Raw genomic sequence first — 11,730 nt, forward strand, 5'->3', positions numbered from 1 at the left:
CCAGTTTATCTTCAGTCCAGGTTTTATTGTGAGCCTTTTTTTTTCTTTTTTTTTCTTAAGACTAGCAAGTCATATTTGTTCCTACCCTACTGGTATAATCTTCCAGGTAACTTCCTGAAAGCAGGATTGGCTCAAATGGTCATCAGTGCCTCCAGCTGCCTTTTCCCACCCCAGTATTACATTATCAAAAGTATTTAGGTGTCCATGAGTTAGATTCTGAGAACATACTTGTCTGAAAATTATCTTTTCTCATCAGGTTACTTTAAATCACATGTGGTCTCAGATCTGGCAATGGGCGAGGATAGAAGCGAGTGGCTGGTGATGCAGATAGAGGAGACAGGAGCATCTGAGCAAAGTGTTTTAAGCAGTTCTGCTGCTCAGAGTCTAATCACAGCCTTATTCTCTTCCTCCTCAATCTCTTTGCACTGATTTACTCCCATCCTGTCTGTATAGCTCTACATTTATGATTCAAAGTGCTAGTTTATGGGAACATTTTCTGGATGTCTTAAAATATACATATTTCCAGCAGTTCCTTGCCTTTCTGGCATGAAAACCTTTTTTTATCATGGTCTAGGGTCACCTTAGGAAGGAATTGATTTTGTGATGTATATCCATGAATCTATTAATGTACTTTTCTGGAAGAGTCGGGAGGGGAAATTAATCCTTTATGCTTAGTCGAAAGTTGAAGGGGAAATGGGAAACTAAGGAATGAAGAACTTTTAAGGGGCTCCCTGGTGATCTATCAGTGTCCTAGTACAGTCTTTGATTTTACTCATCTAAAAATTAAAGTTCTAAGTTTGTTCAAGGGCTTTTGGACTTTTTCCTGGTGTTTATCCATTTCTCCTGACCTTCTTTACTCTGTTTGCTGAAACGACATGTTTCCTCATTAGTAGGAGTTCTCCTTCAAAATGTTAATTTCCCAGGCTCGGGAATAAGTTCTAGGTTGGAACATGAACTTTATAAGTTCCTAATATATACATGACCTGTAGCGACTTTAATTTTTGTGTGGTTCATGCTGTATATGGTTTTTGCTGCAGTTTGCTGTAAGACATCTAAAGGAGCTTGAACACCAGAAACGAGAATTGCAAAAGGAGGGAAATGCTCTCATTGACTTTTTCTGTGAAGACAAAGAAACTATGAAGTTGGATGAGTGTTTCCAGATATTTAGGGACTTCTGCATAAGATTCAACACAGCTGTCAAGGTAAGAATGCTGAAGTATACCAAGATGAAGGAGGCATTGGTTACAGTTTTGGTTCAGCAAAGTCTACCTATTGTTACCAGTATTTTTAGGCTTTTATAAATAGTATGAATTAGTTCGATCCACACATTTCTTTATTTCTGTGCCTTATGCAATCTGCATTTGACAGCACTTTGTGTAACAGCTTTAGTTCAGAAAAAAAGAGAACAATCTGGATTCCTAGCAAGCTGACAGGATGTTCAGCTAACATGCCCGTACCATTAGCTTACCTAAGCTTTGCCACCCAAGACAGCACGTAGTTACACGTGTGTGTGGACATTATACAAATGTACAAAACCACATGGTGATCACTACTGCAGTCAGTTTAGCAAGAGATGACTTCATGCATATACGTTCAAATATTTGGGAGATTTAATTCATGGCCACACATTACGAGTGGTTGTTGGATAGCTATTAATTTGAGGTCCAATGGGGATTTTCTTTCTCTCCGTAGTAAGCAGCTACACTCTAAAAAATGACAAATCAGACTCTTACTTGGAAATATTGAGAAGATTTGCTTACTAAGCATGGACTAACCACTGTTCCTGCAAAATTAAGAGAACAATTCAGAATAAAGATGGCAGTTCTGACAAATGAATGTGATGTGTGGACTGCAAAACCAGCAGTTTAAAGAGATGACTTGTACCACAATGGCCATATGCACATATTTCAAATGTTTAAACATTTTTTTACCATTTTTTAACATGTCTTTATGTGCTTAAAATAGATTTTTCATTTGAGTAAAATCTCCTAAAACATGTTCTGGGTGGGGTTAAAATTTTCTGCGTCTAATATGGAATATGATGGTAATAATATCTACACCTCTTTTTAACCATTTGTCTTTACAATGCAGTATTTAAAACTGAGCTTTAGCTTTTGGCAAGAATTCATTCTGTTGTTCCATACGTGTGAAAGCAAGCTATCTGCCACAGACATTTTTCCTTTCTTAGCTGCTCAGGTTTTTTAAGTCTCTAATGCATCTTATCTTTCAGAACCCAGTGTAGTCTCAAATCTACCTTAAGAGGTGTAGATTAATCCATTCATCAAAAAGCATTAGGCTTTTGTTTACTGAAAGCTTTCAGGTGACTTCTTTTAGTTATGCAGCTCTTCTGTTGTCACAACAGTGGGAAGATCAAACTAGACAGTGCTTCAGACAAATAGAGGTGTGTTTTTTTTAAACAGTGTGCCAATGATCAGAACAGATTTAACAACATGCTGGAAAACTATGTAATTTTCGAACCCTCTGTCAAGACCAGCCTCCCACTTCTTTGTTTTACTACCGCTGTACTGGCTGCAGCAAACCAGGTTCTTCATTTCAGAAAGTGACCCAGAAAGCTCAACCAAAGGTACAGCTGGATTAAATCTGAAGCCTAGAGGTGACAGTTAAATTTTGATATTTGCAGGAAATCACTGGTAATTATTTTAGTAAAAAGGTGTTACTGTGTTGTCTTTCAAACACAAACTACCTCTTCTATGGCTTCCTGAATCAAAATCCCTCAGCCTAGCTGCCAAAATCTCTATCCTATCCTGGGCAACCTCTCTACAGTGGTTGCCAGTTTTTGAAGCCAACAGTGAATATGAGATCCAGAATTGGAGTGAGACATTGATAAATGGTCCTTGAGTGGTGTCAGTTGATGTCTAAGTATTGTGAGGCATTGTGTTAACTTCTCTATTTGCTTCCATATGCAATTAAGCAATGACTTTTTGCAAAATATCCAATCTGTAATGATAGAGGGAAGTAGCACTGTGTAGAAATTGCACTTGCTGAGGAACAATTGCAATTGTAGTAAGGGTGGATGGAAGGACCGTGGTGTTAACTGCGTGCTTGTCAGACAAGTTTGTCTTAAAATACAAATGTAATGATTAGATAGATGTTTACGCACCTGATAAAACTGCCAGCTTTAAACTTAGTGAGGACTTGAAGCTCTCCATCTTATAGCAGGAACTTTTTAGCTGGACCAAAAGTGGAAGCTGGTTGGGCACTGGAACGGGCTCCCCAGGTCACAGCACCAAGTCTGCCAGAGTTCAAGAAGCATTTGGACAATGCTCTCAGGCACATGGAGTGATTTTTGAGCCTGTCCTGGGCAGGGCCAAGAGTTTGGACTTCGATGATCCTTGCGGGTCCCTTCCAATTCAGGATATTCTATGACCTGACATCTACTTGGATGTGATAGATCACGTTGCTGGTCTTTGCAGGGACTTGTGCATTTTTTGCCTACGGTGACCAGACTGATGTGTTGACAGCATTAGTTATGTGGGGAACTGCTCTCCACAGGGTTAATAGTTGCAGGCTGTGGTTGCCATGGTGATTTCATGTGTGCATATTTATTGGAGGTTGGGAGAGGGTGATAGCAGTAGGAGCTAACTTCGATGGGAAGAAATAAAGGGAGCAATAAAGCAGCGTGTCTTGTTCTCATGCGTAGGACACTGTCCTCTGGAGTCATGTATTTATGGTTTTCCCGTTTAGGAAAACAGGGAGCGAGAGATGCAGGAACTTCATAGTCTGCAAAGGCGAAAGGAGCTGGAGGAGAAGCGTCGATCCTGGGCAGCTGGAGAGCTTGGGAGCTTTGGGCGGAGCAGCAGTGAAAATGATGTGGAGATGTTGGCCAAAAAAGGACTTGGAGAGTTTCTTCCCTTCTTGCAGCAGAGACCTCAAAGCCCTTTGTACAGAAACACAAATTCTAGACGCTCTCGACTTTCTTTGGGGATTACTGCAGACAGGGAGTTGCAGAGTTTCCTGGAAATCTCAAAAGACGAGGATCCAAACAAGTTTAACAGCCTTCCCCGTGCAAACACCCGACAAGCAAGACCAAACGTAGCCTGGACTGAATCCAAAGAAACAAGAGATCTCAACTTAAATACCTTGAACTTACACCAACAGTCTGAAATGGAAGTGAAAGGTGGTGGCCTAGTGCAGGTGCCTCCAGCTCAGCCCAGTCACTTCAGCAGCTCAGCTGGTCCTGGTGCCCATTATTCACAGAGGAGCACTGACTACAACATGCACACTTCCAACGTTTCCTGTGAGGAGTCTACAGATTTAAATGCTCTGGCCCTGGCAATCGAGGAGCGTGAACTTGTTAAAGGATTGCATAAGTTTGATATTCAAGGAACAAAGCCTGCAGAGGATGCACCTTTAATATATTTAGAGGATGGTGGTGGAACAGACTTGGAGACTCTAGATGATCTAAGCTTTCGTTCCCAGAGCACTGCCGATGACGACCTGCCTCCAGCTTGCAGAAGTTCCAGAGAGGCCCAGGACCATCAAGCCAAGGCAGTGGGTTGCAAGAGTGAAGCTTCAGAGCCCAGCAGCAGCAGCCCCATGTCTGTGGATACAAGTGTTTTGGGAAGTAGGGAGGATGGGCCAATGTGCTACGTGTCAGATACAACAACTGATTGTTCTTTGACATTGGACTCTGAAGAGGGAAATGATTTTAAATCAACAGGTAATGAAATAAGAAGTGAGGCTGTCAAAGCATGCTCTTCTGGGAATGATGCTCAACACAGGGCTAGAACTCTCTTCTCAAATCTGAATTCTGCTTCTGGCAAGGACCTGTCTCTTCACACCTCTCCAAATGATAAGGACGATGCCAATAGCAAGCACATGATTCCTAAAGAAAAGCCCATAAAAAATAAAGATCCAGCAGGACCAAAGAGAAACTCTCTAAAAGATAGATCTCCAAGCTCCTCAAAACCCAGTGGCACTCGCCCTAGCCACACAGCTCCTTCCAGACCTGTCAGAACTTTGAATGCCTCTGAGAATGAAAGTATGAGGAAAGTGGTGCCTATTTCTCGGTCAAACAGGGCACCGAGCAGCGTGAAAAAGCCAGAAGCCAAGCCAGTCCTTCGTGAAACTAGTACAGTGGAAAGTCGGCTGTCTCATCGCAGCTCCGTCCGAGGCACAACAGACACACTGCCAAGAAGTCCTTACAGGCACAGCATGTCAGTAGAGGAGCCAAAGTTACGAAGGGGCACTGTCACCTCGAGCAGTGCTCATTTTGAGAGGGACAGAGTCTCTCTCAAGAAGCCAAGCTCTAAACCTGTTAGGAGTAATGTCAAATCAAAGACAGACGAAACAAAGATGTGTCGCTCCAGTGTAAAACCCCAGACTCCTACAGATGACACCAAGGTTGCCACAGTCAGTATTCCCAAAACACCATCTGCTGTCCCAAACTTTGCAAGGAATACAGTGGCCTCTTCTTCAAAGCGTGCAAAAGTGGATCTATCCAGCTCATCCAGACCTCCAACCATCACAAGGTCTGTGTCCCAGAGGCTGCCTAAAGTGAAGCCAGCAGCAACCTCTGATGATCCAAATCCAAAGGAGAACAGTATGAGTACCTTAAAGAGAGCGAGTAGTGCCAGAGTGGTTGGGAGAAGCATCCTGCAGGGAGAAGCCGTCAGCACTACAGCAGAGCCTGCACCAAAGGAGCAGGGAACAGTGGAAAAGGCCTCTCTTAAACTGAAAGATGCAAACCGGACCACAATTGGTAAAATACTGAAGCCATTACTGAAATAAGGGAGAGGTGTTTTTTAACCTTGCAATGTGAACACTTGTTCAAGCACTGGATGTCTGTGTAGTGAAATTCCTTAAAACAGTAATATTGCCGATAAATGGCATCATGTGCTCATTAAAGTACAGCACACTTTGGAAAAGGTCAAGTAGTTGTGTTCTGGTCTAAATCCTTTTTTATGAATTTGAATGTATTTGAACCTACTGTGATGGAATGCAAGCAGAACAGCAAATCTTTGTGTTTATGATACAGAAGGTCACCAAAAGCCAAAAAGTTTTAAGAAGTTTTAACTACAAGATGAAACACTTTGTGACAGAAAACATGGATATAGGCCAGTTTTTTTGTGTACATAAGATTCTTCCTAAGACTCAAGCCTTTGTGCTGGTTGGTTTTCTTACTTGATGTCAAAATGAATCCTGTGGAACAGTACTGAAAACAAACTTAGGTGATTGTGCTTTCCATTGCTTTCAATTCCTTGGATTCGGAGCTCTTTTTGCCTGTTGCGAAGTCCATTGCTGGCAATTGGACAGACTGGGAACTGCTGGCCAAAAAAATGTAGGACAAGACATTTGCTGTTTTGTGGCTATCTTTAACCTCTCTGAAGAATTTATAGCATGTTTTATGAATGTGTATGTGTGTCTGGAAAAGGCTTTCTGCTGGACAGGAGGCTTGTTCTCCAAGAATGTGGCAGCATTGTCTTGCATGCACACGTAGATATGGCTGGTGCTGCATCGAATAGCACAGCTGGAGGCTGTGCCTGTTGGAAGGGCCATCTGTAACCATTGGGATGATGACTACTCCTGACTTGTTTTAATCACAAGCAAACCTGCCAGCTTTTGGTCATACAGAAGTGCCATATATTTATGATACATATCAGGATGTTTGCAGTTCAGCTCTTGAAGGCTGCAATGTAGTGCCGAGCACTTTCTTACCATTCCATGTTTCCACTGGTTTATATACTACCAAATTACTTGAATGTTGCAATGGCTCTGGTTGAGCCATTAGTTTCCCTGCCTCCTCCTCCTTCTCCACTCCCTCTCCTTGTCAACAAGAATATTTAGCATGAAACACAGAGCTTACGCATGACACTGTTTTTGTAGAGCTCCTTGGTTGCTTCAAATGTGGCTTTTAATGTTTAAAGACTTTAAAGGAATTAAACTAGTATTTGATAAGCTTTTTGCAAAATAAAAACACTTTTTTTTTTCTGCAGATACAAATTTTAACTCCTGTCATACTAAGATAAAGAGAATGAGGGAAAACTCATTCAGCATGCTGTGCATCTTCCCAAGAGAAATGTAGGTAGGTAGGGAAACTGCTGTTCTCCTAAGCATCTTATTTAAAGAGTTGCCTTTTATTCATTTACGAAGAAAGCCTCATTTAAGAATAAAATAAAAAATAAAAGGAAAATCTCTTTGGACAAGTGGCATTGACTTATTAGTGGTAGATCTGTTTGTCTGCTTTATCCCTCAGTGCTGGGAGAGCATAATTCAGTGAGAATGAGCCATTTAATTGCTCACATTCTTCTCACAGGCTAGTATCAGGGACAGCTAGCTTTGAGGTTTGAATTTGGCAAGGCACCTTTAGCTCCTCCCACGTACCAGCAAATCTTGATGCAGACATCGTACCCAACCACCATGAAGTATTGCATAGGGCCTCTTGTTTGAGTCTGTCCCACAGGGAGAATTTATATAGCCCACTTTCTGGCAAGAGCAAATATTTTGCTTGAAATGCCATAAGCTTTTTGGATACTGCCTCCCTTGTGGGTTAGATAAAAAAGCATCTCCCTTCTTATTTGTATCTGTGTGGATGTATGCACATCTGCAAGAGCAGATTATTCTCTTTTTTCCTTTTTTAAAAAAGAAAAAACAACAAATTTTATTGGTAGCAAGCTTGAAAAATAATTTAAATGTGTTTGGAACATGTAAATAAATTTCTATAAATCGGTGTAAAAGAAAACTGACTGTATTTAATGGAACATTTATACATTTCGGAGTAACTCGGTAGTTTAATAAAGTTCCCATTTACTGGGTATGAGGTTTGTACTTTCTCTTTCCTGTTATACTCTTGGCTTTGGTCCTGGAGATCTCAAGCGACTGAGTCTGGGTGTAGGTGACTGAGGAAAGACTTTACAGCAGAAATCGTGATTTGTTTTTGTACTGAGACATGCAATTGAACATCAGTTTCTGAATGTTTCTGAAGTGGGACTTTCTGCACATCTTGGGGTATAACATGGAAGGCATTAGATGGTAGATGCAGCACTTTGTGTACACATTGTATGTTGTGGCCAAGGCAAATGTTCATGGCACTAACAAGTCTGGATCTGTCGCTATCTTCATGCCTTTGAGCTTAGCACACTTTATTGAGAAATTCTGGTTTACAGCTCCCAGGACTGTGGAAATAAAGAATGACCTGTTTTGCAGGAGCAGGTGGTGACTTTTACACTGCAATTCTGAATTTTTCAATTTTGTCCCATTCTCCCATTATTTTTTGTTCTTTACTGCACACAAAAGAACATCTTTCAGCAGAAAAAAAGTGAAATCCAGCCAGCCTCCTTGTCCTTAGGGAGGCACTTCCTCCTCTCTGCTATGGAAATGATTTCTGGACTGGAATTGCTGCTATTTGCAAACTTGTTTAGCCCCTGACTTTTCTAGTTTGGTGAGTGTCTCTCCCCATTTGGAGTGGCAAGCACCTGCTGTCTGCCAGTGCTGAGTGATGGCTGCTGGTGGAATCTACGTGGGAAAGCCCTTCACCAGCAAAAGGTGTGTCTCAAAAGTTTATGTTTCTTTAAACTTCATTTTTATGTCAAAAGGGTTTATAATTACCAATTCATTATTTAAACTACCAGCTGTCAGAGACAGTGATTCCCTGTAGCTTTAATTTCCCATGTCATACAATTTTCCCAAACACTAACAGGCCAGGGCGCCTGGTTGCAGTTGGTTTTCAGGAAAGAACTGAAACCTTTTCTCCAGCTTTTTTCTGCTGAATGGCTGATGCTTCCAAATGTGACCAGGGGTACATCAATCTCCTTTGGTGGCTGCTGAGGTGGCAGTGAACTGGGGGAGCCTGGGGGACCATGAGGGAATCTGGTGGAGCTGGTGGAGATTCAGAGGTAGAGGAAAGCCGTGGGAGTAAGAGGTGCTGATTCATACTTAGAGGAATTTAATATTCACATCTCATGTGGGAGCTGCATACAAATGAGGGGCTCAGTGCATCCCTCATTACAACAGCTCATTAAATTATCAAGAAAGACAGAAAGGGTTCCCATCACACCTCCCACAGTGTACAAGTCCGGACGGTGTCATTCCAAATAGCACACCGGTATCTTTCTAATCCTAGGGTACATCTGTGCGGACGGATGCAGACAGCCACACGCTGGCTCCCTCCTAAGCAGAGCCGAGGTGGCCCCAGGCTGGAGGCGCAGGGCGCGTTCCCTGGGCGCTGACCCCGAGCTCGCACACCGCGGCTGTAATTGCACACCCTCGGCCGGGCTCGCTGCTTCGGCAGCGCTGCCGCAGAGCCCCGGCTGTCCGACCCCAGGAAGACCTGCCCGCCGCTGCATGTGAGAACGTAATCCCTGTGAGAGAGGCCCAGCTAAACACAGTTCCTTTCAGATTTGGCTGCTCAGTGTTTTCCATTAACTTGATACATGCTGTTTACATCCCACTGCCGCCAGTGCCAGAGATAACTGCCTAGGGAACAGCTCCCTGCAGGTATTGTTAACAGCTGCTGAAAACAAAGAAGTTTGTTTTAGCCACGTCACTATCTAAATAGCCAGAAATACGTTACTTTTTTATTACTCGTGAGCTGATATTAAAAACTCTGACATGTTTTCCTGGTTGAAAGATGCATTCGGGAAATCTTGTACGCCATTAAAAGTGGCAGCTGAGCAAATATCCTTGCAACTTCAAAAGAAAGTGACACTGAGACAAGGGGACATGTGAAGGTTCTTGCTGTAAGGTATGTGATCACCACCACCAGTACCAACCACTTGCGCTCAGAGAAAACTGATTCCAGCCAGCGGTTTTTCCTTGCCATATAGTTGGTTTCTGTGTCTTTTCAGGCTGAAGGCTGAGGTTGCAGGGTAGACACTGCCTCAGCTGGCAACTTGCTCTGATTTAAAAAAAAAAAAAGAGAAGAGAAAAATCCTCATTAATCTCTAGCTGCTTATGTCCTTACTTGTAGCACTGAAGCACTGGGGATATGAGCATATTGACTTGAGTGGTGCTGTTCAGGGTGAGTTAGGCAGTGGCTGAGCAAATGCTCAGCAAGGGTGGCCTTGTCTGCATGGAGGGGAGAGAGTTACATGGGTTTCTGAGACCATTCACACCATCTGAAGCAGACAGACTCCCTTTGAACAGAGATGTGCCTCTTCTGCTTTTCAACGGGTCTGAACAATAGGTCCTTTTTTTTATCCTATTCCAAAAAAAAAGGCAAAAAGCTTTGATGCCTCCTCGTGGGTCAAGTGGAGCAAAGATATGAACTCTACCTACTCTGCTTTTTGTCTTTTTTTAAACAATAGGACTTTGACTCATAAATAGAGCTGTTAGCTTCAAATAACTCTCTGCTGCACAGAGGCAGCAGATAATTTCAATGGCTGCAGTGATCCAGCAGCAAAATAGGCATAAAAGCAAGAACTGTTTAGCTCCCCAGTGCATCCCAGCAACTGCTTTCTCTTTGCTCTGAAATACAAACCTCTGGCAAGTGAACCCAGACAATGTTAATTTGGGCACCCAAGAGGAGCTGGCTAAAATATGTTTGATTCCACTTCTAAATAATTACTCACAATAAATTTTATTTTTCAATAGTCTCCCATTTTTTTGTCATTAGAAGTAAAAAAGTGACCTTCAACAGAGAGCAGTAAAGGGGGCTGAGGGATGCAAACCTTCTCTCAACATCACTTCCCTGGTGCTTGCTCTCACAGTCCTTTTGTGTAGGGTTAAGTAAACAGATTAATTGATTCTCTATGTGCACTTTCAATAGTTTCTTCAAAAGAGTAAGATTTTACATCTTTCAGGTCGGGTAGCACAAGTTGTGGGAAGGAACTGAATGTATTTCCAGGATGGATACCTGCACAGTAGGTGTTACGCGTTACTGAAGCCCAGTAACTGATGTGCTGCCTAGGGAAAAGTGCATAAGGGAAAATGTGGCAAAAACAAATGTATAGGCACAACTGGAGACAAGTGTTCAGAACCCATATGGGTCACTTTCTCTCTCTGCTGTTTCTGGCAGCTCTAGGTTTAAATCATGGTCTCCAGGAGAAACCAGGACTCCCCTGTGCCTGACTCCACCGAATCACTGCAGAAAGCAATTCTCTGAGAACTGCTGGAGTCGCTTGAGTTCTGGGGCTGAAACTAGGACACGTTGCTAGCTTCGTGTTTTGGTTTCTGGTGTTTCTCACGCAGCATTTTAAACTGATTCAGATATATTCCCTATGCAAATCTTTAATCCCCTGTTTTCGGATGAAAAATTGGTGTAAATGTGGTTTTGATTTTTTCCCCACCCTTTTACAGCTGTATTTGCCCCTTTACATCCCATGACTGCTTCCTCCCACTCCTGTTTCCTCTGTTATAATTTTCCATCCTCTGCTAATAACTCATTCCTCTCTTTATCTTATTTCCACGTGGCAGGCATTCTATACTCTTCCATTTGCTTCATCCTGCTTTCTTTGTTTCTTGACTCCAGTGGCTGCTTTGCTCCATCTCTTGCTTTCTTCTTTCTGCCAATGTGAGTCCTTCCCCAAACGTCTGTCTGCAAAATCTGCAAGCTGAGACTTTTTGCTGCCAGCTTCCAGTGAGGTGTGGGAATAGATCAACAAAATGAACTCAGTTTTTAATGCTTGCATGTCTGTATTTTGCAGCTTTGCCTTGTCACTGCAAGTGAGTAGCTGGAGGAGGCTGTTACCCAGAAGTGCATCTTTGCTTCTTTTCTATATGAATGTCGCTCGTCCCGCACGCCAAGCAGCTTACGGGGGAGCAGGGGGAGCT

At 42.6% G+C, this 11,730-nt stretch overlaps 1 protein-coding gene across 1 annotated transcript in view; it reads left to right on the top strand.

The window, feature by feature from the left end:
• FHDC1 (FH2 domain containing 1) overlaps nt 1–7,788 on the top strand; it is a 31,746-nt gene extending 23,958 nt beyond the window's left edge. The window contains exons 10-11 of the mRNA XM_039384654.1: nt 1,038–1,202; nt 3,706–7,788. Coding sequence (XP_039240588.1) covers nt 1,038–1,202; nt 3,706–5,751 — 2,211 coding nt within the window. The 3' untranslated portion in view covers nt 5,752–7,788. The remainder of the gene's footprint in view (nt 1–1,037; nt 1,203–3,705) is intronic.
• The last annotated feature ends 3,942 nt before the right edge of the window (nt 7,789–11,730 follow it).

The sequence above is a fragment of the Pipra filicauda genome, unplaced genomic scaffold (genome assembly GCF_003945595.2).
Source record: "Pipra filicauda isolate LSUMZ 115617 unplaced genomic scaffold, ASM394559v2 scaffold368_size711631_pilon, whole genome shotgun sequence".
In the NCBI taxonomy this organism is placed as follows: Eukaryota; Metazoa; Chordata; class Aves; order Passeriformes; family Pipridae; genus Pipra; species Pipra filicauda.